Source organism: Halictus rubicundus, chromosome 4 (assembly GCF_050948215.1).
Source record: "Halictus rubicundus isolate RS-2024b chromosome 4, iyHalRubi1_principal, whole genome shotgun sequence".
Taxonomy (NCBI): Eukaryota; Metazoa; Arthropoda; class Insecta; order Hymenoptera; family Halictidae; genus Halictus; species Halictus rubicundus.
The window spans coordinates 11,331,880-11,357,786 of record NC_135152.1 but is presented as its reverse complement, the minus strand read 5'-3'; the positions used below and the strand labels follow the sequence as shown (position 1 = coordinate 11,357,786).

Genomic DNA, 25,907 nt, shown 5'->3' with positions numbered 1-25,907 from the left:
TCTGTGTACGATGAATGTTGTTGCACTCGTTAATCAAGTTTATGTAAATATACACAGAATTTTGTGTTTGTTAGGTTATGGTACGCTTAGGGAAGAGAAGACACCTCAGATTCACATCTCCCATTCCCATCAACTCGGTTCCAATCCGAGTATTTATTCCGCTGGAGGTCACGGTAGCCAGCATAGCACTGGAAGTTTGGATCAAGTGACTTCTCCGACAAGTCATCACTCTGCTAAGCCTTTGAATACAGGCGAAGATCTGTACAGTTGGATGGCCAAACAACAAGAGTTTATAAAGGATAATGATAAAAGCAATTTGAAAGGGAATTGGGTGAGTACTATCTCAACATTTTAACAATAATTGTGTAAAAACCATTTGCTTCAAAGTGGTTTTGTTTATCGATATTCCTTTCGCTTAGGTCTTTCGTGCAGAACAAAAGTCTTTGAAGGTATTTGAAATTTGCTTTTGATTCCGATGTGATACTTTATGTAGTTGCTGTTTCGTACATTGCATACAATGTATTTGGTCATTTGATATAATTCTAAACATTGAAGAGACTATATTATTTTCAGGATTCCAAAATCAATACGATGACAACGGATGATACAGAAGACTCGGATGTCCATAGTGGTACTCTTCTTTATCCAATGAAAGATTCGCTCAGGCTGCTAGACGCGCATTTAATTTTCGAGCCACTTTTGTCTTCCTTATCCGTTATGCCGCAACAAATGCTTTCCGCTATTGGTTCAGGAAATGTGAACAATGTGTCTTCCTTAGATTCATTAGGATCTAATCTGTCTTTGGTGGGAAACATGGAAACTATGCGCATTGACATCGTCGTTAGCGAATTCGGGAAAGTAACGGACAAAAAGAAAGGTATATATTCAACAGTTACTGCAAGGAACAGATTTATTTGATGCGCTAATACAGATCTAAACGACACAGGCAATAAATATCAAATGAAGAAAGGTAACAACAACAAATTCCATTTGGATATACCACCAGAAACCCCAGCATTTTTATGCGAGAAGATCGGCATTGATATAGATGTTAAGAAAATGGCTGACATGACTGTAGACGATATGATTCAAAAGCAAACTGTTTTGTATATATCTCGGGGCCAATTGAAAAAGCATACAAGTACAGTTGTGAATTTTAGTTTAAATATACGGTACATTAGCCAACAAGTAAATATGCCTCTTCTCAGATTATTACATCAGATTAGTAATATGTATCAGAATGTTAAGGAAACCCAAATGGAATTAAAAGAACAGCAACCGGAAAGTAAACGAAACAATAATCTAATTGTTAATGATATAGTGACCAAGAATGGTTCATCGTCAAGTAAATATACAACTTGCTAGCTTGGTTTTTTTTTCAATATTTTTAGCATAGACTTAACATTCGTGTATTTACTCGACAGCATCCGATCTACAAGAACAGCTTTTGCTAGGTGGCAAGAAGATGGATATTCCATTGCTCCGCAACAGTTTCGAACCGAATCTATCGAAAGTCACGTCACCCGACACGAACAGCCGATCTCGACCGCAAAGTTTTGCTCAAAAGTTACGCAGCACAGGGAAAAGCGTTAAGGGTTATATTAATTTGAGCGAAGGAATTATCACTCCCAATTTCGGAGCAAGTCCAAGCGGATCTGGTTTAGATAAATTCTGCGTACTTCCCGATAAATGCAAAGATACCCCGCATATGACGCCTCGATGTTGGAAAACAATCTATTATCTGTTGGATTTGTACGCTACACGTCCGGAGACTAAAACTATCACGCATCGATTTTCCATACCAGCGGACGCATCGGAGCACTATAAAAGTGGTCGAAAGTATGAGCTGCTGAACGAAACGAAAGACGCAGATCTTGAGAAAGGCTTGAATGCTGAAAACAGCTCAACACCTGTACCACTTCCGCGAGAGTTGAGTTAGTACACACCATTCACGAGATCAAACATATCTTTGAAACTCAAATCATTTTATAATAATGTATTACAGGTATTGTTACAGGGGAACGTACGAGATTAATTATCTTCGGCGTCGCTAGGATACACAGAACTAGATGGTTAGCTACTCTCAGCGGTTTAAAACTCGAAGCGGAAATAACAAGTCTTCAGGCAAGTCTGACTTGTTGTAAGAAATCAAGACCAGCAAGTTTTGAATGCAGCTTGACCGGACAAATTGGCAGAACCATGATTGTCTTGTTAGAAGGTGTGGCTCCTAGCCAACAGACAGTTGTGAAAGTAACCGTAGGGAAGTCACAGGCTTTATACTCCAGTATTAGTAAACATCAGAAGGATAAGAATAGCGGTCTACTGACAGTCGGTGTTGTCAATATTGATATTCCTCAGCACCCAGTGGCTCTGCATGGTATGATGACCAGGGGCAGTAAACAGTTGTCATCGACTTTACAAGTAAATCTAGATACTTCTTTCTTATTTACTGTTTTGGTGGAACTGCGGAACAACTACCTACGCTTCGATTTCGATGATTATTGAATAAGTTGTAGAAATCGATATTTTGAACAATTTTTTCATTTGCATATTAGCGACGGTCTCGCTTAGTTTCCGAGATAAGAAAAAGTTAATCTGTTCTGCAGATTCACCACTGTTTGCGATATCTGTTCATAATAGTTATCTACTTCTCATTTAGGAACTCAGAGTAACAAGGACTTCCTCGAGAATGTCCAGAGGCCAACAGCAGGACGATGTAGACACAGGTGTACCTGGTAGTCCACATCACTATCCCACAGTCCCACAAGTTGATATACAGAAACCACAAGTTATATCTAGTCTACTGGAACCTATTGTTATGCAGTTCAACATTATACTTCAAAGTTTGAGTATAACAGCGGCTTTGTTACCGTCTTTGCAAGCACAGTACAAAATGGATCAAGTTACTAGTTCTGGTATAACTGGCAGTAAAGCCAAATTTACAATAGACCTACCTCATCACACTTTGAGTTTCACGACGAAGCTCCAAGTGACTGAAGCGAACTTACCTTCTGAAGCTAGCATTGAACTTCCCAAAGTACACGTGTCCGCGGAATACATTCAAGATGGTAGTAGTAATATGAATGACAGTAAATTGGCTGGTCAGTGGTCTATAACAATTTATACTGTAGTTAATTTTAAAAAATACACTTTACAGTATGGATGTCTCGAATTAAACATCTTATAATTCACAGATGGTGTGGTGTTGAGACAGGGCAGCTATCTGAGTGCTACTGCTGACATCGGTGTATTTGAACATTCTTTGACCACGGATCTTCTCAACCATTTAGTATTTGTACAAAAAGTGTTCATGAAAGAAGTGAACGAAGTTGTACAGAAAGTTTATGGCGGAGAGAAACCTGTTCCTTTATGGTTAGAAGATGAGGAACCGAATAATTCACCAGTGAAAAGAATATTATTCTCATTAATTATTCGCATCAAGGTACAATGTGGCTACTAACTATTCGTTGTTACTATACATATATTGAATTATGTCTCTTGAAATTTCTGCATTATTTATGATATTTTATTGCTAACAGAGAGTGCAACTGACTGCAACAACTCCAACGAATTCAGCAGTGCGCTTAGAGACTGGAGCCGTTGAACTTCAATTGTCCAATAGAGTACAAAACGTGGTTGGTGCTACACAACCAAATCCATATATGAAACTATTTGGAAAGGCGCAGGTTGATATTAACTTGAGTCTCGGACAGTTGTTGAAAAATGTTTTATTCGAAGAGGCCGAAACGGAATTCCAGCAGTTTGCGTTTTTCAATACTAGAGTAGGGTTGAGAAATGCCTTTCAAGAAGAAATGGCACAGGGCGAAGATAAGGAAGTGGTTTTAATCACGTTGAAACGCCCGTTGATATACATCCAACCGGTAGCTATCGATAAAGCCATTCTTGTCTGGTTGAATTATAAAAATGCGTACGAGTACTGGAACGAGAAGAGAGCGAACTTAAATAAAGAAGTTTTGACGGCTACACAGCAAGTGTTTGAGAAGGTTCCATTTGGTCAAATAACGAGTCAGCTTAGTGCTCCTCATTTGGGAACGCTATTTTTGCAATTGACTGTAGATGATATGGGTATTTGTGTACCACTAAATCCTTTACCACCTACTTGGGGAATGAATAGAGGACTCTATGACGGTGAATCGAGGGATGCTGTTGTAGTGACCTTGGAAAATACCAGCATATCTGCATGCAGCAGTGGTAGCTTAGTTAGTAAAGGAAGGTATGCTGTTCGCTAACTCCATTGTACTGTATGCGTTGTATCAAGAGATTAGGTCATGTACAAGGCGATAGCTCCGCCATAGCACGCGAAATGTCAAAAGGACAAATTATTTGGTTCGGGGGGACACATATTGTCGGCGAAATAATTTTTCCTCAAGTTCTTTTTGAAATTTCAAGGTCACTGATGTTTTTTTATGTAATTAGTAATATAAATTTGTAATGCAATAGTTAAAATCAAGACGAAACCAATGACCTACAATGTCATGAGCTTCGCGTGATCTTGAGTACCAAAAATTTACAAATTGTACACATAGTGATGCAATCAGTATTTAGTAAATATCGTAGGAGGACTTATAATATACCGATTACGTCGTACAGGTTTATGGGCCTGTGCTTAAGGTTTGCCGAAGATTTTGAAACCTCTCTGGATGATTGGAAACCAGACACGACTGATAGTAGTATAATGAACTTGTGTATGGTATCAGAAGGCACTTACGAAGTGTGCAGTAGAACGATTGCACAGAAACCAGACAAGTCTGGTAATAATAGCAGAATTATATCACAATAAGTTTTTCTGGATCGTGTGCAATGTACTTCATCTATTTCTAGATAATGCCAAGTGGATTTTGAATGTCCAATGGCAAATGGAAGGTGTTGATATTCATTTGGATGTTAGTGTCGGACAACAACTGTCAGCGCTCGGACATACGTTAACAATGTTGACTGGCTCTGAAGAAGACGACATTCATGCACCTGCAGAATACGATAGCGACGACGCGGATCAGCCAGATAATAGCACTAGCCAGGTTAAAAAAAAAGTATGGATTAATTATATTTATTTTGTCCAACTCCCCTGGTCCCATTGGTTCGGTAATGTATTCGAAATGATAAAAAGATCCCACATTACCCAAATTTATATTTCAGTTTCTATAGTTTAGTAACACGTACCACTTTCAATATTATATCTAATCTATATTTACAGGAAAGTATATTAATGAGGAAGTCGAAGAATTGGACAGACAGTTTACCAGCGTTTGTCTTCGATCCAACGCTCGACGCGAAGAAGAGATCGAAACTTATTGAGAAAGAAATGAACGAACAAGCGAAAATCATAAACGATCTGCGATCGCTGGGTGCTTCCCATGGAACCATAGAACAAGAAATGAAGCGCCTGCATGAATTAGAGGCTGTCGTGTTCAAAGATTTTAGAAGGTATTACTGTGCGATGCGTTATACATAATAAGTTATAACACTTGGTCTACGGGACGCGTTCTAATATTTTTAATTTACGATTATTGAGATTGTAAAGATGCATCCACGAGGAGTTATTCAACAAATTTATTTCTTTAGGTACATATTATAAAAAATGCCCAAAAATTTAGATAAACACATTCTCGTTATTTTTATAAAGTAATGTAAAATAGTCACTTTTAGTGCTCCGTAAACCAAGTGCTATTAGAACAATGATTATTAATATTTCTTTGTGTATTATGCAGAGACATGATTCAGAAATTACGGAGGCAATCGGTCAAAGCGTCTGGAATAAAAGGTAAATTAGGGCTTGGTGGTAAGACGAATGCATATCGATCACGATCGTTTATAGTACCATCGCCGACACTTGAAAATCAGCTAGAGAGTCCTGAAGATATGAACATGGAAGTCAATTCAGCCAATTCTGCCAGTTACGAAAGTAGTCCTAGGAGTGGTCCAAGTCGGTATGATATTATAGTTTTGTTTCAGTGATTGATTAGATTTGTACTTAACACTTTATCTACCAGAAGCCTATCGATAGAGTTTTCAGTGACAGAGCTGTATGTAATAGAAGAAGTTGAATGTACATTATATCTTTGATTTTAAAAAGACTTTTAAAAAAATTGCTTGTAAATGAAGTGTTAAAAGAATGCTAAACATACTTGAAGCGAGTTACATGAAAAGTATAAGAATAAATATTCACTTACAGGTCTGCTTCTCTTCGAGTAAGAGGTCTCAGTGGTCCACGAGTTACATTTAGCGACACGCACACCATGGGAAGGTATGTTAGGTAGGTTCAATATGTTTTTGAGTGATCATGAACGATATAATTTCATTATGCAGGCAATCGTCTCTGCCAAGTGCCGGATCAGAGTTAAGTTTACCAGAAGGAGAATTGGATTGGCCACAAACTATTGAAATAGAGGGAGAAAGAGTTGAATTGAGGAAGAAGAACAGGGATATCAGTTGTACCTCCAGTTACGACAGTATGGAGGGAAAGTAAGTGCAATGCATTATTTTGAAATATACTACAAAATCTTTTATTGCTATTATAACTAATTTCCAGCGCTCCACTGCTTGATTCGTTCACGAAAGAGCAATCCTCTTCAACGTCGTCACCATACATAACACCGCAGAAACCTCAAGATCCTAATATAGACTTTGAACTCGACGTGAAAGTTCTAATTAACAGTGGCCAGTGTGTACTCCACACAAAAGATCCAGGAAAGGAGGATGAAATTAAAATGTAAGTAATGGAGTCTATATTTTTGCATTCCGTGAATTTCCTTTGATTAATATGTGTGTTTCCCTTTGCAGTATGAGTAGAATGAAAAAGGAGCGATCGTGCTCGGGAGGCACATTCGAATTTCAACCAAGCAGTCCTAGTAGCAGTAGGAAACACTTAAGTAGTAAAGAAAAGTCGTCTACTACGAGCACGTCCCGCTTACGGTATTTGCAACATACAAACGTACCCCTCGTCGATTTGACAATTTTTCATATTCCCGGTTTAGATGTAAAGGTAGGCGAACGTTCACTATTTAACACTCGCACGACCGCCGGCGTGTCTTTTTAGAACCAGATAGTTCTATAATAGTATTTACATAATAATTATTGTTTAATTAATTTATTTTATAATATATACTAAAGTACCCTATTTTTAAAAACGCGTAACATTTTTACTCAGGGTCCTGCGAGTGTTAATGATACACCAATACATTATAATGATATTGATATCGATCAAATTGTTTCCGTAAATTGTTCAGGTGCACTATGAATCTAAAACGCTTCCTGAAGAATCCATGTCTCCCCGCGTTTCATCGGACAATAGCATGCTCAATCCCACGCCATCGGCGACAGCGTTTAGAAAATCCAGCACAAAGAAGGCCAGCTTGTTCGCGTGGATGACGCTTCAGAGTATACCGGAAGAAACTATAATAAGTCCGCATATCCTTGAATTTTTGGAGCAAACGTTAGAGCCGATACCGTGTAAAACAAACTTCCATAGCAATGCACAAACGAACTCGGCTTATCCTATGGAAAACACAGAAAGTACATCCTGGGCAGCCACTGCGGCGAGCAGCAGCAATTATGTTTATGCGAGTTTTCCTGTCGATGTAATAGTATATTTTCATATGCAACCCTCTACATTTAGGTAAGCGGTGCCACTACACGGTGCCATTGTAATAGTGCAGGAGGTTAACATGAAATTAGTGCCATAATAATGTTGTTCCATTCCACCAGGTTTTCCTGCTTACCAGTATCTCGCGTAGAATGTATGCTTCAATTGCCGTCCCTCGACATAGTCTTTTCGTCCAAGCGAGCGGAAGAGGAGCTTATAGAGTTTCGAGAGTACAAATCTCCAGGCACGCAGTCCACAGGGAAAGAATCAAGTTCGGCCATCGGTGGATTATCTGTCACCGGTTGTCTTGCTGACTTTTCCATTTATATCTTCCATCCATATGGCGGTGGGAAAAAGACTGGCTTAAAGGAAGCTCAGTGGTCGCCATTATCAGACAGCGAGAGAAAGGATTCTTTAAGTATCAACGTCGAGTTTGTAAAGTTTCATATCGCGAGAAGTAGGAAGTTAAATTTCCAAAGCGAACAGTCGAAGAAGATGTTAGACACTAGTCGTGCAGTTATACGATTTTCTAGTATGTATAAATATTAATTCATTCAGTCGCTGGACTCATTGCTGAAAGATATCTTTTTCTCTGAATACTAAAATATTTGTTGAATAATTTTACAGCGATTGTCGATTTCGGGTCTGCATCGTTCAAGTACGATATGCGAAGATTAAGTGAAATACTGGCCTTTCCGAAGGCGTGGTACAGACGCAGTATTATGCGACGATTATTTTTGGGTGATCTAAGTTCGGGTACAGCATACTCCGAGGGCGATGGTAGTCCCTCTATGAATCAAGACGAAGCTGTCATGGGCAGTTCTTTGTTAAAACACCATGAACGACAACATGGCACCAATGGTTTATCAAAGAGTGCTCCAGAACGAAGTCCAACGTTAAACAGAGACAAGCTAAGGTTGAGTTTGGAGAGTGATATGCCGAAGCACGCGCGATTGAAAGGTATGCTGCATCTTACCCTGTCTTTTCTATATGAATCTCATCGATTATTTTCGTATTAGATATTGGCAGAGGGTGGAGTTTCACTTCGGACAAACAATCGGCCTCGGAAGTGAAGCTAAGAGAGTCTGCATGGGAAACATTAGTATTGTTCGCTATAAATTTCACTCGCCTGAATGTTCACATGAACATGAGCAACGTGATGGGCAACGTTACTTGGATGACGAAGGATTTCTGTTCAGATGGAAGACTTTCCATCGGTAGCACTGGGCATAAAAATTTGTACATAGGTGTTGGCTTGGAAGGGTCTAGTTTAGACGCGAAGGGTGGTATCGTGGGTGGCACTATAGAATTGAGTAAAATTGATACATGCAGTAAGTCGTTGGACGTAGTTTTTGCATTGGACAATTAATGTTTCATGTATTAATCGTAGTATTATTTTATAGTTCGTATTCGAGAAGAACCTGGAATAGAACCTGATCACACTCTAGGTTTGACACTATTTGCGCTGGAATTGAGATTGGATTATATGGGGACTAGTGTACTAATGTCCAGAGTCTCCTCATTGGATGTTACCTTGCGAGATGAGTGGAAAATTAGTCGAAGTCATAGCGGAGAAACTTTCATGCCAACGAGAAGGTTGCATATATACACATTTCTTTACAAACTTTTGCACTCACCTAATATATTTTGACAAAATTAATCTCTAATTCTTCAAATATTAATACCTAGGCCAGCGATAATTTTCATACACGGCGATTTAGGATGGGATCAATTGCAAATCATGATTAGCAAATCAACGACAGCAGATCTACTAAAAATGTATTATAAATTGGACGAGTTTTTTAATCAACAATTCAAGAGTAGCAAACGAGTATTCAGTTCTTTACAACCAAAACATCAAAAAGTGAACAACAGCAGCTTTAGAAAGAGGCAGATGAAGTACAGAACTACTGGTGAAGGTATACATATCGTTGTTGAACTGTAAATAATTAAACAGTGCATTTAATTCCAGTATGTAAAATTACAGCTCCATGTAATATAAATCAAGCAACGATATCAGATGCTCGTCATCACAGACATTGGCAAGGAGTGTTAGCTCAAGTAGCAGACCTCCAGTTGGGAAGTTTAAGATTCTCTCTACCAACAACAGGAACTGTACTTGGCGGAACGATGGAGCTTCATGGTTGCAACATTAGCTTAGCCTGCTTCCACGGAATCAATTTTAAGAGCAAAAGTTGGGCGCTGTTTTCGTTAAAGGAACCCTGCATCAGTTTTGCTACAGAAGCTCAGGAAATCCCAAGCGTTGAATGTAAACATTATTATGAGAATTAGCCAGATTCAGTTAGAGTTGGGCAAAAGTTAGTTCGATTAACGAATAAACTCATTTTCGTTATTCGTAATAATATTTCATTCGTTATTCGAATAAAAATTTATTCGAGATTTATTTCAAATAATGCCCAACTCTGGATTCAGGTTTTAATTGTACGCAAACTTATTAACAAGTACGCATTTTCCAGCGCCAAATACATGTGATGTACACGTCGTGCAAACATTGACCATCAGTTTAGGCCAACAACAGGAGCAACACGCGAGGCATCATTCAATGGCCACAGTTTGTAGACTGAGCCGCAGTGTTCTATTCCCGCCGCAGTTCAAATCGCTGCAAGAATGGTTCCATTATGCATTTGCTAGCAGCGAAATCGATGGTGTGTTGTGAATGTTTTAAGTTAACATGTTGATCGCCACAGTGCTCACCGGTGACCGGTGTTTTTGATTTGCTTAAAAACGATTGTCGCGAAATTAATGGCACTGAATATCAATTTATTCGTTCTGATTCACGCGGCAGTCAACCTGTTAATAAACGATGCAGACTCAGAATATGAAATTAACTGGTCTTTGCAATCTTTTATAGCCGTAGATCGGTTTCCATGTGTCGAAAGAGAACGCACAGACAGTACGTCTGACAGTGGCAACGTGACTCGTGGAAGAAGTACGTCAACAACTTCTGGAAAATTGCAGGAACACTCGCATGCAAGAGAAGTTATATTTGCGCTACCATCGTTGCAATTATACCTGAAAACTGAACATCTTCAGACAGCCAAAACCCCGGACGTTATTGGTGAGCAACCCGCGTCTTGTCGTTGTCATTTAAAAATTCATACAAAAAAGTTTTCAATACATGTCTCTGTTGTTACACATAAGTGTGTGTAAAAATAATTGACACGACTATGTGTTGCAAAGTATTTGTTTCTTTTTATTTTGTTCCGATATAAGACGATGGTTCGGCACCAGCTTTCGTCGTATTTCGGATCAGGGTACCTATGCAGCTTGACTTTGTTCTTGACTGGGCCGCGAGAGAACACGGAGAATGAGCGAGGAGCGAGAGACAGCGACAGACCATAAAGTTGTCGGCCGAGTAGCGATATCATTCGTTGGAAAAGGACAGAATACGACATACCCTCTCGTTCTGGCACTAAGCGGTGTCGAGCGAATAACTTCAAAAGAAGAGAAGGGGATAGCGATCTCCTTATTTCGAAACAAACATCGTCGTCTTATATCGAAATAAAACTGTACATACAGTCTTGTTCCGATATAAGCCCACGGTGCTTGTCTCGAAATAAGGAGATCGCTATCCCTTCTAATTCTTTTGAAGTTGTTCGCTCGACATCGCTACGTTAGTGCCAGAACGAGAGGGTATGCCGTATTCTATCCTTTTCCAAGGATAGATATCGCTGCTCGGCAGACTATTTTATGGTCTGCCCCTATCTCCCGCCTCTCGCCTCTCGTTCATCTTCCGTGTTCTTTCTCGGTCCACTCGACTACAAAGTAAAGCCGAATAACGTATTGTCAGTGTCTCATAACGTGGGTGTGGGACGGCACAAGAGCAAGGGGAACGAAGTTCACCGTTACGCGTAGCAATATACCTGAAGTAGTAGTGGTAATCTTCTCAGCGAATAGGGAGAATTCGTGTGACCCAACTGTGTGCGCCTGACCAATCAGGCGGTTTCTTTGCGAATGCCTTTCGCATTCCTTCCGAGTACCACGCTGTGAAACACCGACGATACTTCATCCGATATACAGCGAAAGCCGGTCCCGACCTCGAGATCGATTTTCTAGTATTGCTCTCACTTCTGGTTGTTGTTGTTGTTATTATTGTTATCGTTATTGCTGGTATTATTGTTATCGAGTTGTTTCCGGCTATTATTACTATTTTTGTTATTGTAAATAATCATTATTTGACGCGGAACGTTAAACTATTATTTAATAAACTAAAAGTACAGTGTTTTCTTTAATCATGGCTAAAAAGCAGGATAAGGCAAGAATTTTTCTCTCGGTGCAAGACAAGATTAAAATTGCTGAACAATCAGAGAAAGGAGTGCCAACGAAAGAGTTGTGTAGAAAATATGGAGTTTCATCGAGTGTGATATATCGTATTCGTCGAGAGTGTACACATTTAACAAGTTTTGGAAGCCGAGGAGGATGTCTATTACAACACAAAAATCGAAGAACATCTCCGAATGTAGAACTAGAAAATCGTCTATATACATGGTTTCTGGAGCAGCAAGTAATGGATAATCCATTGACTGATGTATTATTACAAAAGAAGGCGAGGGAACTCTGTGGTCAATTCGCATCTACACCATTCAACGCGAGTGGAGGCTGGTTAAGGAATTTTAAGAACCGATATAGAATCCATTTAGTCCGGGTTCATGGAGAAAAAGGAAAGGCAAACGATGATGGTGCAAAAGCATTTTTAGATGCTTTTATGAAACGTATCGAAGAAGAGAAGCTTAATTTGAGCAATATTTATAATATGGAAGAGACGAGTCTATTATGGAAGACTATCCCTTCGAAGACTTTAATATCAGAAAAAAAAGGAATATTGGCAGGGGAAAAACAGAAGAGGGATAGAGTATCCATTGGACTGTGTGCCAATGCAGATGGAACACATAAGCTCCCACCAATTTTTATTCATAACTTTAAAAACTTACGAGCACAAAATTGGGGACCACCGCCTGTTATTTACAAATATCAGCCACAAGCATGGATGAACTTGCAAATCTTTAATGAGTGGTATGAGGAGGTATTTAAACCAAGTGTGCGGCAGTATCAATTGGCCAATGGGATAGTAGGGAAAGTATTGTTACTTGTAGATAATTGTGCCAATCACAAAAGAATCTATATATCACACGAAGATGATAATTTTGAAATCGTTTATTTGCCAGCAAAAACTACTTCATTTATTCGACCTATGGATCAAGGCATAATTGCAAAATTGAAAAACAATTATAGGCACAAAATTCTGCGTCGCATTTTACAATTGGATAAAGGACTTGAAGAATTTTATGTTAAATATAGTATTAAAGATTGTATATATTTGCTAAATGAATTATGGAATGATATCACAGCTGCTAATATTAAAAACGGGTGGAATGATTGCCTATGTAAACATTCTGGAGGGGAAGAGGAAAATCTATTAAATGCAACAACACAATCACAGATGAGTGCTATGATACATATCATTACTGGTGAGGAGAACAGTCCTGAAGACTTCATGGAAATATTAAGGCATTTGGAATGTGAAGAAACAATTAATGTAGAAGATATAGAAGAAAATATTATACAAGATGAGGAAGAAGACATAAACATAAAAATAGAAAGAGATGAAGGAGGAGGAGAAACTGAAACTTTGCATGAGGCAGAACCATTACATGAAGCAGTACCATTACATGATGCAGGACTATTACACGAAGCAGGACCATCACACAAGGCAGGACCATCATATGAAGCAGGACCATCAGATGCGATAGGACTGTCACACAAAGTAGAACTTAATTTTATAGAAGAAGAGAAGAAATATTTAACAATGATAGAAGATGGCCTGAAGAATTTTATAGAAGAAAAGAAGACATTTTTAAGCCTGGTGGAAGATGGCCTGAAGAAGTTTGCCAAGAACAATCAAACACTGTTATCTCTCGGAGAAGCATTGTTAAGATGTCTGGAAAATGAAGCACCTCAAATACAGAAAAATCATCCTTGAAAGTGCTGCAGTAAGAAGACAGGACCAGCTTCTATAAAATAAAATTCAAGAGAAAGAGGAAGTAATTTTACTAAAAAAATTGCTTGATACCATTATGAAGGGCCAAGGGATGATCTTAATGTCTAAATTACATATTAAGTACATATGTGTATATTATTATAGTCTATTTTATTAGTTGTATCATAACATATTAATATAATTCCTTTGGAAAGGGATAGAATAGGACATACCCTCTCGTTCTGGCACTAAGCGATATAGAACAAACAACTTCAAAAGAAGGAGAGGGAATATTTTCTTATTTCGAAACAAACACTGCTGCCTTATATCGGAACAAGACTGTAAATGAAAAAGATACGGTTCTGTTTAGTAGAAACTTTTTCTCTGAATTGTTGCAACTATTTTCTTCGTATATTTTTAGGAGCTCCTAAACATATTTTATATAGTAAGTACAACGTGAAAGTTGACTTCAATCGAGTCTGGTAAGACGCATTGTGCGATCTGTAGATGGCTTTGTATTCTATGAAAATTGATTTGCATGAAACTTATCAAACATACATACGTGTACACATTTACGTTACTACATTCGCATAATCATAATTCAACTAATTGCGCATGTCGTGCACAGACTAATATGATTCAAAAGCATTATAGAATATAGAAAAGTTGCATAATTAATGATACAACTAAAGAACAAGTTGTTCTACTCATAACTCGTTCATTGTCAGCGAAAAAGAGGAATTGCTTTGTTTCGTGAAGAGCATACTTAGTGTAGTAAATTGATTGCACCGAGAAAGTATTACAAAACACGTGAAAAATATTTTTAAAACTGCATAACTGTAGATATCATGAGATACAGGCTGTTATTAATTTTTAGAGCATTTTGAACTAATATACAAATTATATTTATGCAAAAAATCGATTGTACAGCGTCATAAATGTATGAACTAGTATTAGTAATGCAATTAGCAGTGCAATGTAATTACTAGCTACAGTAAGATCATTACAGAATATTTTATATAATAATTACTTGTTTGACAGGTGAAAAACCATTAGTCGAATGTAGTTTTATAACAGAATTTGAGGACCATATCTTTGTTACCGTGGATGCAGAGGCCTTTTTCTTCTTGCATGACTTGATTACCTCATACGTGAAGGAAAAAGTGGTAAGAGTAATTTTTATTAAATTTTTCATTGCATCAAGATTATGATATAAATTACATTGTTATCTTTTGCATTGTTATTATGCAGAATATGGGTGCACATAGTCCGGATCCTCAAGAAAAGAGAAGCGGAAGCGCGTCCACTGCAAGCACTTCTGGTGCAGCATCAACTACTTCGGATGATGAAAAAAAGCGAAAACAATTTGACCCTGCAGATATGTTCATTAAAGACTGGAGATCGTATAGATGTAAAACTTGGCACTTAGAACCAACTGTTAGGTAATACCACTTCTCATAACTTTTATGAAAATTTCTATTCAAGTATTAAGTATTCTTAAACATTTTACTTACCAGAAGTTTACTTTTAACAGTGCTGTATCTAAAAGAAGCTTAACAATTTCCTTTTAAGTAATAATTTTACAAAAAGTAGATAAAACTTTTAAAATAGAAAATAGGAAATATCATTGAAAATTACAGACATCCAAAAGATAACAAGAGAAACAATAGTAACTGGAATTAAAAACTTGATATAAATAAGACCTGTAATTCTTTTATATTTTCTAAAATATTAGGATTCTTAATTATGGATTAATGTTCAACGCTTCTGTTAAAGGTTGCTATCTTGGGCTGGAAAGAGTATCGAACCCTACGGCATCGACTACATCTTGCAGAAGTTAGGATTTTCTCACGCCCGTACAACGATACCAAAATGGATTCAACGAGGTTTCATGGACCCGTTAGACAAGCTATTGGCCATTTTTATGTTAAGAATGGTTTCAGCCGTGCGCGAAGAATCGTCAGAAGAACAGAAGGAGTATAAACGTGAAAAATAAAATGGACGTTAACGCTCTTAGCGGTAAGGATTGTGGAAGCGGAACGAATTCAGAGGTGAAACCATATTAATAATCGTCCATCGTAGTAATGTTCTTTCGACAGGTTAGTAAGCGAGGATAACGATACACGATTCTCTATTCTCTTTCTTATAATACGCAGAACGAGTTTAATCATTTTGCAAGGAAGCAAGCACGCCGCAACAATTGTAAGGACTGTTCTCAATAATCGTAGAATCGTCGGACTGAATCTTGACACTTCGAAAGCATAATGGGACACACTTTAGGGGACATTTGTACGAAATGTAATTAGCGAAGTGCAACCTGTTATCGATTAATTGTACATTAAACTATAGATAAAGATTTATAATCATCGATATTCCGTTCGAACGTGTTAGATATTGCACAGAACGCCACGGATAAGTCCGACAGCGTTTAGAGTATATATGAATAATATACGTGCGTATACATATTACAGTGTTCAACGACGCCTCGTTATATTTTCATAACGTAATTCACCGGGAGTTTTAGTTCAGGAACGAGAGTTTCCGCGATCGAGACGCGTTTCCTGTACGATATTTAGATTCGGGTATCGATGTAGAGCCGGGTAACGTGGTTTCAGCTTTAGAATTTTATAAATTGCGTTCATGTGCTGTGCAGAGACAAGAATGTCTAACTTTACTTCTATACCAAAAATCTATGTGTTCAATAATTTAGTTCGCCATGTTTAGTAAAGATTCATGTCAACATTAACACATTAGTTATCAACGATTATTTTATAGTTTTTAAAAGTCTGTAATTCATAGCTAACAATTTAAGAAAGTTGGTAATTTAATCTGTACTATTTTTTATCATTTTTTGGTACCATTTATTTAAAAACCCTAGACGTGTTTCAATCTTTGACACAGTCCCGGATGCTATTAAATTCAAGACTGCCCAGACCAATTTCGGACGTCTGGTGATCCCACCAATAAAATCAGAACAGCATTTTTTCGTTCAGGTGTCTTCTTGTCTTTGCACAATGCGTATTATGTACAGTTAGTATGTAGTGATTTAAGAAGTTACGCGCCTAGATAAGGAAACAAAGGAAATCGAAAGTTATATACGTGTATACACACGAAAACTACACGGAAGCGTAGAGGCTTCCGGTCCGGAAAACTTTGCAGCTTTCATAGCGCAAATTGTGCAGGGTGTTCTTCAGTTGCTTGGCCAGGATTTACCAACGTGTTCGATTAGATCGCGAATATAAAAGTAATTTCACGCAAACGTCATTTCGGAAATGTTTCTTTTGTGATACAGTACAGCCAAAACTGGGATGGGGGTGGGGGGTGCGTACGTTTGTTTTAGCTGTGATATGTGTAACTATATATACAGGCTTAGTAGAAATTGTGTTAACACTTATATGAAAAATTGCCTTTCCGTATAACAAAGAAACCGTTGATTTTTAAGAAATATATAAATTGCAAAAGCTGTTTAATTATCTTTCAAAAATATTAATTGTAGTATGTCAAAGTTTATCCTAATATGAAGTACCAAAAATTCTGTAAAATATATACTCTTCATTAAACGTCGTATTTTGTTGCAAACACGGAAGGTGTTGTAACATTTACGAACGAGTATATATAAGTATTGAACATGATTTTTTATCGACTAATCCTGTATTACGACGAAGACTTTAGTTCGAATTAAATAACGAAACACGAAAGCATAGAATTTCATGACTCTTTCAAGCTGAATGTAAATAGTTACTTACAAGTAGAACAGGCCCGGGCAACTTCTTCTCTGCTGTCGCTTCACGACTCCCACTGCTAGTGTACTGGTTCCCACCACCAACTGTATCATATGTATTGCCCTTATCGTTCTTGCTCGCGTGACCACGTACTGCGAATATATGCGTGTACACCTACACTCCGCAGGAGTTTGGTGGGGGAACCCAGGAGTAGGGAGAGGAGTCCTCTGTGGCTCACGAGCCGCAAGTTGCCCAGGCTTGAATTTAGAGTGTCTCAGAATTGGCAATAATATCCGGGAAAGAGTAAAAAATTTGGGAAAGATTTTCTCGTGTAAATTCACTCTTTTTTGAGTTGCACCACCGGTTCGGAGACACTCTGCACACAAAAGATACCAATTGCGTTCAAAGTCACCTTCGGGAAGTTGGATTTCATTTCATTCGAATCACTTCTTTCAAAACGAAACCTAAGAGGGAAGCATTTGTGACTTTGCATTTGAGTTTAACGTTTCGTTTACGAGCATAACTAACGAAATAGTCGAGTAACAACAGTTTGGTCATAGAATTAAGAAACACGCTAACGAAGGGTTGATCTTTGTACGAACTGCTCATGCGATTACGCTTACATTCTTAAGGATATTTTACGTCGCCGTCTTTCCGTTGTTTTGTTTTTTTATTACGCGGAAAAGAGAAAAGCTGGAACTCAATCGAGGATGGGTTCGAAGCTTTTAGTCAATCGATATCGGCCGCGTTTCTTGCTCAGCTTTACGGATAAATTTCGCGCGAGTCCTGTCCTATACAGTGATTTAACATTAATTTTTTTTTAACGAGAACACACACACCGCTTTTGTGTATATGGATTTATAGCCGCAATGTAATATATTTTTCTGTACGCGTGGCGATTACTTTCCATGTAAATTACAAGTATGTATATATTATACGCGTACACAAGGTGTCCCAAAAATATTGTATTTCCTTGAAAGGAGTAATTCCTGAGTTAGTAAGTTTCTTCAAATGATCCCAGGAATTACCCATTTCAAGAAAGTGTAACATTTTTGCGACACCCTATATACATATTTGCAATTATTCTGTGTAGCGTGAATCTGTAACGATGACGTGCACTTTTTAAGCAGATAAACGTAGCTGGTACAAGTCGTTATATGTAGGATAAATTATATATACATATATATATACACAAATAGTTCCAATGTACACATATGCTGTATTTTAAATCAAATGTAAAAATTAAATGTAAAAGTAGAAGAGGTACAGACGTGCTGAATTGATGTATCGTTGTTCAAGCATCTTATTTCGTTCGACGGGATCGCGAAACCGTTGAGCTTGCGTCACAGTCGTCGATATAATTTTACTAAAGTGTTGTTTTTCAATCTACAATTAATTTTAGAACAAATCGTTCGTTGGTGTCTTGTTTCTAAATCAGTTTGCCTATGCTAAAGGAAGAAATAAAATGGAAAGGAAGTGTAAGCGGTGTTAACACTTTAGCGAGTCAGCGTGGAACAGAGATGGACAATATTTAATTTCTTTTCGCGTTTCATCAATTGTACTAAGACTGATAAAATCAATTCAATTCTAAAATTATGTTAATACTTAGAGAAATTCGCTGGGGACAAAGCTATTCGTGCAATGAGAATGTGAAAATGGCAAGAATTCTATTTTCTGCGTGATCAATTATCAATTCAAGTAGACTTTAGTAGCGTAATTCTCCTCTAGCCCTGTATATTTGTTAGTATTGATATTTACATTCGCGTATGATATAAGAATACACGCGTCGTAATATAAATCATGATACGGAAAGTATAGTTCCCTTTATTTCCACATTTTTATTACGCTATCCCGCTCCTAGTAAAATTGTTGTTCTATGTTGATTGAAACTTTTGTTAGCATTTTAAAAAGCGGACGAATAAATAACCAACTTTTATTAATCTTTCATTCAACGAACGCACTCTGTCCTTCTCTGGTTCATAATCTCTATAACAATGGTTTGAACGAACATTGACTAGGCGAAAGCCGCGAACAAGCACAGAGGCAGTACCGCGAATCTCAGACCAATGCAAATCATTTAGTTCATTTTAGCACCCTTGGGCTTCTCATTGTTCACAGACATTGTGATAATGTGTATTCGCAGTAGGAGGGTGAAGATAGCTACTACTTTGAATGTTGTAACGCCAAACGTAGTCATATATTGTATATGTGTATTTCTACACGCGTCGCAATAGAATTTGCATCGTGTGGTACGTCTGTTTACTTTGTATGCAAGTTCCGGCAACCATCCAGTTGTACAGTTCGAAAGTAGCTGATATATGAATTGTAAAAATGGTCGTAGCGTCGAGCGAAGTTGTTCCATAGGCGATTTTTTTACACTAATTTTACGCGATTCGTTGTACTCTTAAGGTAGACTTCTTGCGAATTAGGCAGCCGGATATCGTCCGAATATCCTTCTTTCACGCGAACGACACAAGCACGGCTTGTCGATTTGACAATAGCGCACTTTTTTGCGAGGTATTTTACGGTAAATTGTTAGAACGTTTTTTTAAGTTGTACACTAGTAAAATTGTGTAATGTACATTTCTCTGCATCGAAATTGTGTACAGTTATTCTGATTCTAAATTTTCATTACCTCTCGAATGAACAGATTTGGGTCCAGTTTGGTCCAGAGATACAAAGGTTCCATCGAAATTCAAATTTTTTAATAGCCAGTTTAAATTGTTGATTATTTATATTGTAGGTCCAATTGGAGGATCAATGTTGGTGTTCAAAAATATGTAAAAGACAAGTGATATGCAAATCTTTGAATGGATTTAGTGCCAGGAAATCAAAATAATTGAACCACTGAAATACAAGAGAAAATATGGTCAGGATAAAAGAGATCGAAAAATTATAGAGCCGGCTATTTAATAGCAAATGTTGAGAATACCTTGTGAAAAATTGCTGTTTCAAAAGTTACACCGTGGAAAGTTTCAGTCAAGCTGTGCGCATCGATAGGCATGATCGATAATTGATATTAAGTATATCTACTTACTGATCTACTTCAAAATCTCTGCTAGAAGGCTGTATTATATACATGTACACTTGCGCATAATTACGATCTTCTTCACGTGCGTGTTTCTATAATAAAAAGGAAAGACTTGGTAGATCCAGCCAGTACAAGGATAGCGAATTTTACATTGTAACGTTAGTATTATTTACGGATACACTGCGTATTTATATATATACACACATATATACATATTATACATACAGTAAAACATAATTTTTATTTATTTGTTTATTCGAGCGACGAGACTGTTTCGCCGGCAGGTTTTCTCAGAGTTCTAAAGCAATCGGATCAACAGTTAATTGTTCAGTGGATATCGAACGGTTCCCCGCTAATTAGCTTATCTGCCGGATACGGTAGTGTTCGTGTGGTACATATAAATATTCTAGTGCGAGTTAGTGGAAAGATATATAATATTTGCGTAGCGAACGTGCCTCGAAACACGCGTTTTCACAATATTTTCCCGCAGCATTTGTCGGTGCAGGCTTGATTCATTTCCTTTTACTGAATTATCAACTGTTGTTCTATTTTCTATGTATATTTGTTATCGATATTTCAACAAACGAATAAAAACTTTTAAGCTGAACTCGGTGGCAATTTATTTTCTGCTTTTAGCGCATGATTTGTTTTTTTTTTAAATAATCATTGTTACTCGGAGTTAGTCTGGAAAAATGTACAACATCCAATAACGCGTTTTGTTTATTCGTGCATTGAAGCTACCGGACTAGCGGGTGTTACGCATTTATGCACAAATAATACATCCCATAATTTCCCATAATTAATAATTTTCTAGGGTTGCATTTAAATCAATTCTTATTTCACTTGATTGCGAGAGCTTCAGAAATTTGTATAAAAATTAAAAGCTGCGGAATGCCAATTTTCTTAGTTGCAAAATTTCACTAATTCCGTCTGTCTGCTTTCAAGTACTTCAAAGTATAAATTAATTAGCGGAACGGAGTAGTAGTGGCCAGCTTTGAGAACTCTGAACGACTTTAATAAAATCATCTCAGGAAGAATTCAAATTAAAGTAAGACAAGAAGCAATGAATTGGAGATCAAAGTACGAAGAGAAATAATAAATTGAAAAGTACAGATGAAAGGTATAAGGATTCCCATTAATATTAAAAGGGACTAACTTTTTTAATTTATGGAAAACAAACCCTTAGTATTCCCTCTGTGATCACACCAAGTTACAATTTTTGTGAAATTCCATTTACACGTTATTGAGTAAACTAATCCTTTTAACTTCTCAAAAAAAGGTGAAGTCGTTTCTTCCATTTTTAAAAAAGTTATACTCTTTTAACCATTTATGAACCAACGCCACCGCTGAGACAACGCCGTCGCGAAATAAATCATAATATGTTCTCGTTAGTATCGAGGTTAAAGAGTGTCTAAATATTAGAGAATAATGTTATTATGACCAAGCTATGCACTTCCAAGTAATAGCATACGCGAACAAAAGGTACCGAGGCAAAAATGATCGAAAGGGAAGGAAGATCGAGGGATTGGGACACCCTGTGATCGAAACAGGAAGCGGCAGCATGTAACGTGTCTTCGATTAATTAACGTTCGCGAGGTCGGTGTTAACATTTGCGTGCGTTTCAAGCCGGGATTGCGTAAGCCCTCGTGATGGCACATGATCTTCGAAAGTCGGTATCGAATTTATGAGGGCAAATTGTTCCCGGATCTCGACACGCACGCATTTAATCTGGATGGAAAGAGTTTCCGGTGAAAGAAAGTCTGCGCCAGCCGTCCCCCCGTAAGATTTACGATGGACGCGTGCATATTGCCGGACAATCTGCGTGGATGATCGATCGAGATGCACGCAGGTTTCCGATACGATGTTACTGGTTACCATCGGAACACTTAATTGGAGGGTTGGTTGCGTGACAGTGCGGAAAAATTGCGAAACAATGCGCACGCGAAATGATCGAAACTGAAATTCGTGAAACTCGCGGTAGCATTCCTCTGCCAACGTTGCAGTCACGTTTTAAAAAGTTTCGGCACATCTATTGTTACCATTTTTTTTGTCTAGTTAATTAGTTATTTCTTCGTTATACATAGCAATTTTTGCACCGTTTTAATTAATCGTTTCTTGATTTTATGTTGATCACGGTAAAAGCGCGTTCTGAGATGAAATCTCGAAAACTGCATGACAAATTGCTTTTAAATTTGTACAAGTTATTGCACATACTACCAGCTCTCGATGTAATTAAAATTATACTGAGTGCATCATACTTTTTTTTATTGAAATATTACTGTAGTAAGAAGAATGAAATTTCTGAACTTGCAACTTCAGCATTTGCGATTTTGGCAGTGTGCAATATAAATTATTTATTTTTTAATGAAGAATAATCTGGATTTTTTAATTGTAATCCAACCTGGTAACATAATTTCTTAATTGGTGCTAATCTCACTAACGAGCTACGATCTTAAAACATAACTTTATTTTTAGACGATATAAAATCAAGAGACAATGGACTAAAACTGTATAAAAAAATGCTATGTACACCAAAAAAGTGACTAAATAAACTGCATGAAAGTATCGTAACGTTAGACGTAGCATAATTTTAACAAAAATGTATAAACGTTGTTAAACTTTGAAACGTTCGAATTCCCGCTTAAAGATCGGTAGGCTGATTATTATCGCGAAGCATTACAAATTATTTTTACAGACGATCCAGCCAAGCGAAATGCTTTGCATAATTATTGCTCCTTCTCCTGGTCAGATATGTTTCCATTCGCGTGACATTTAATTAATATCGAGAAACAAGTAATCCCCTATGGATTATCACTCGATCCCAGTTATGAGGTATGACATTTCCTTTTAATCGTAATTATTTATAACGATGCTACAGAGTAGTGCAACCATTCAGTTGAAATGTGAACAACCGTGTCAAGGTGGTCCTAGAGTTAGTAGAACGCACTCTTAAGGATAATCGTTCTGCGCCATTCTCTTAGCGCGATGAACAGCCGTAAAAAGCTTGTCCCTAGTTTCTTTTAAACGAGCTCGTTCATTCTGCAGTGATTTCAATGCCCCTCCCTGGCTTGGTAGATTTTTATCTATACTCGTCGACTAAGAGAGATGCTCCTGAATCTGTCTTCCATTAAAAAGTCCAGGATTTGATGGTCGAGAGGTGTCCAACTTTTCCTGTTGCATGAAACTGTAACTGTTTTATTTTCTGCCTTGTGGGGTAGTTCCAAGTTTACAGTCTACAAAAAACCTGATGTCCAGGATTTTTTCTGAAAAAATTAGTCAAGCACATATACTGTGCAGCTCTCGGTCATTTCTTTACTGCGCAATCTTAAAAAATGAACAGCAACCTCTCTTCCAGAAGTTGTTCTCTTTCTTATTTTAAGCATTCCTTCTGGTAAAATAAACGGACTGTTTTTTTTTTTTAAACAAGCACCCTATTTAAAATTACATATATTGTGCACTGACAGTAATTTTTTCACTGCGAAATCTTAAAAAATGCCTGAGCAGCAGTCCCTTTTCCAAACACTATTTTCTTATCAGTGTTGAATAATCTGAAATAAAAAATTCATGAAGATTCTGTTAATGCATGGTTTTGTTCAGCAAATGAAGAAAGAACGAAAAATTCGACGTTGGAAAATCTGCTATAAAAATGAAGATTGAATGTATTAATCCTTTGTACTCCGTTGGTTACACGATAATGTGATTCACAGCTGTAATAATAATAATAATAATAATAATAATAAAACCATTTTATTTACCTTAGAACGAAACAAATGAACATAGAAAATAGGAATAAATAAATTGACAAACATTTCCAATTTTTTCTTCTCAGAACAGAATTTCTGTTCTTTTTTTTTTTTATTTGGACTGCTGACGATTGATCGAATTGCATCTTGTAATCATGCAATCTCCACCTGAATATTTGTGCCATCCCTATTTAGCATGATCTCTCGAACAAGAACAGTTACAGCGTAGTATCCGATTACTGTCATGTTACGGTGTAGTATCCAAATCCAAAATTTCATTAGGCTTGTCACGTATCGATTGGTCGGCAGTCATTTTCGGTCCACTTAGCAATTTATTCGGCTCTTTGATAAGAGCAACGATTAATTCGGTTTCTAGCCGGCGTTGACTCATCGGCTGACACGATCTCCATCACGAAGATGGTATTCAGAATACGCTCGGTGTCCCTAAAGATTTTGCAATAGTTCACGCGGTATTGGGGCCGGTGGGCGGCCCATTCTTTCGTGACATTAATATACACCCTCTTCTTTGTTCTGCGGCGTGGTAATGTCGCCTCACGTGTCACGCAATTAATCAACGGCCAGTTTTCAGTTAAACCTGACACCCGACGAACTTTTCAGCCCACAAGGATTCGAACGTTTTAGGTTCGCCGCACGGAAACGTTCGTTTATCTTTCTCTCGAGGCTTCGATTCTAGTACACGTCTTTCCACTTTGCAGTGTAACATCTTATGGTAATGAATATTATTAAAAATCTCACGATTCGTGACACGTCTCCCTTTCAAATAAATAAAAAATGTAGATTGTCGATTTTACGCGCTTATAACTAAACTGCCGATTTTATGCGTTTACGACAAACATGAATAAGTGCAGTTCAAAACAGTGAACTGCAAGAAATTAACAAGAAATTAATAAAGTATTTTTTGATATTTTCGCTTTTCTGTTTGCGAAGTATTAGAGAATTGATTTTTTGTTTCAAGTGAAAGGATGTGCTGATTAAGTTCGAAGGAAGGTTGTTATATGCATAAATGGAGTTAGTGGATTTATAATCGTAAAAAATTCTAAATATAAAAGGAATACAGTTATGACTTCGTGAAACAAATTATATCCGGTATCGATACACCCACGCCATAACGGTGTGCCATTGAATTTCTCCAATTTGCATAGTACTGTTCAACTTGGAAGCATGTTTCTCACGAAATACGAGTTTGCTTGAATTTTGGAATTTCCAAGCGCCAATATTAAACCACGCTCAAAGCATCGTGAACCTATAAAACATTAGCAATGCGGCTGTAGATTAGTACAAATCTTAGTTTTGATGGTTGAAATTTGTAAAAACGTGTTTTGCTCGCCGACGAACGAGACACGCGTAAGTCGATCGCCGGCAATCATATACACCGGTGATGAGCGAGTGACTGTGAGAGAGGGAGATAGAGAATGTATGCGTGTGCAGAGAGCTACGTGAGCGAGTAATTAGCGAGCATTATTGGGAGACAGCGAGTATTATTGCGAGATAGCGAGTAACCGTGTACATTTGTAATTAAATGTATAATTATTCACACGGATAGCACGTGGGATAACTATCCTAACCGGTAGAAAAACCTGAACCCCTATAATACCTCTTTGCATTTAGAAGGTACTGAATGTATTTTTGCAAATTCTGCCTTTATTTACCGCGGGGTTAGGAGAAAATATTGGAACGAAAGGATACGAGTGAAACTTGACTCTGAAAGATGTCACGGTCGATAAAAATGAAAATGTTTTCGTACCATTTTTGTTAAAAATTGTAATGGTATTTCTGTAGTTTTAATTTC

At 37.5% G+C, this 25,907-nt stretch overlaps 2 protein-coding genes across 16 annotated transcripts in view; both read left to right on the top strand.

The window, feature by feature from the left end:
* Tweek (transmembrane protein KIAA1109 homolog tweek) overlaps positions 1-20,961 on the top strand; it is a 32,762-nt gene extending 11,801 nt beyond the window's left edge. For 4 of the 15 annotated variants that reach the window (XM_076786676.1, XM_076786677.1, XM_076786666.1 and 1 more), the window contains 30 exons: positions 75-331; positions 420-449; positions 574-877; positions 947-1,345; positions 1,425-1,934; positions 2,006-2,421; positions 2,660-3,101; positions 3,195-3,442; positions 3,540-4,234; positions 4,612-4,772; positions 4,843-5,051; positions 5,216-5,445; positions 5,730-5,948; positions 6,194-6,274; positions 6,328-6,483; positions 6,551-6,730; positions 6,802-7,003; positions 7,248-7,636; positions 7,726-8,135; positions 8,231-8,563; positions 8,623-8,934; positions 9,007-9,199; positions 9,293-9,522; positions 9,591-9,872; positions 10,081-10,269; positions 10,476-10,682; positions 14,023-14,046; positions 14,643-14,767; positions 14,853-15,043; positions 15,378-20,961. In XM_076786676.1, coding sequence (XP_076642791.1) covers positions 75-331; positions 420-449; positions 574-877; positions 947-1,345; positions 1,425-1,934; positions 2,006-2,421; positions 2,660-3,101; positions 3,195-3,442; positions 3,540-4,234; positions 4,612-4,772; positions 4,843-5,051; positions 5,216-5,445; positions 5,730-5,948; positions 6,194-6,274; positions 6,328-6,483; positions 6,551-6,730; positions 6,802-7,003; positions 7,248-7,636; positions 7,726-8,135; positions 8,231-8,563; positions 8,623-8,934; positions 9,007-9,199; positions 9,293-9,522; positions 9,591-9,872; positions 10,081-10,269; positions 10,476-10,682; positions 14,023-14,046; positions 14,643-14,767; positions 14,853-15,043; positions 15,378-15,597 — 7,844 coding nt within the window. In that variant the 3' untranslated portion in view covers positions 15,598-20,961. The remainder of the gene's footprint in view (positions 1-74; positions 332-419; positions 450-573; positions 878-946; positions 1,346-1,424; positions 1,935-2,005; positions 2,422-2,659; positions 3,102-3,194; positions 3,443-3,539; positions 4,235-4,611; positions 4,773-4,842; positions 5,052-5,215; positions 5,446-5,729; positions 5,949-6,193; positions 6,275-6,327; positions 6,484-6,550; positions 6,731-6,801; positions 7,004-7,247; positions 7,637-7,725; positions 8,136-8,230; positions 8,564-8,622; positions 8,935-9,006; positions 9,200-9,292; positions 9,523-9,590; positions 9,873-10,080; positions 10,270-10,475; positions 10,683-14,022; positions 14,047-14,642; positions 14,768-14,852; positions 15,044-15,377) is intronic. The other 11 variants (XM_076786680.1, XM_076786674.1, XM_076786672.1 and 8 more) reach the window with 10 other exon arrangements.
* LOC143353389 (jerky protein homolog-like) lies at positions 10,815-13,914 on the top strand. The gene is made up of 2 exons (XM_076786682.1): positions 10,815-10,967; positions 11,076-13,914. Exon 2 carries the CDS (start codon positions 11,859-11,861, stop codon positions 13,602-13,604), a length of 1,746 nt encoding a protein of 581 aa, XP_076642797.1. The 5' UTR covers positions 10,815-10,967; positions 11,076-11,858; the 3' UTR covers positions 13,605-13,914.
* Positions 20,962-25,907: the final 4,946 nt, after the last annotated feature.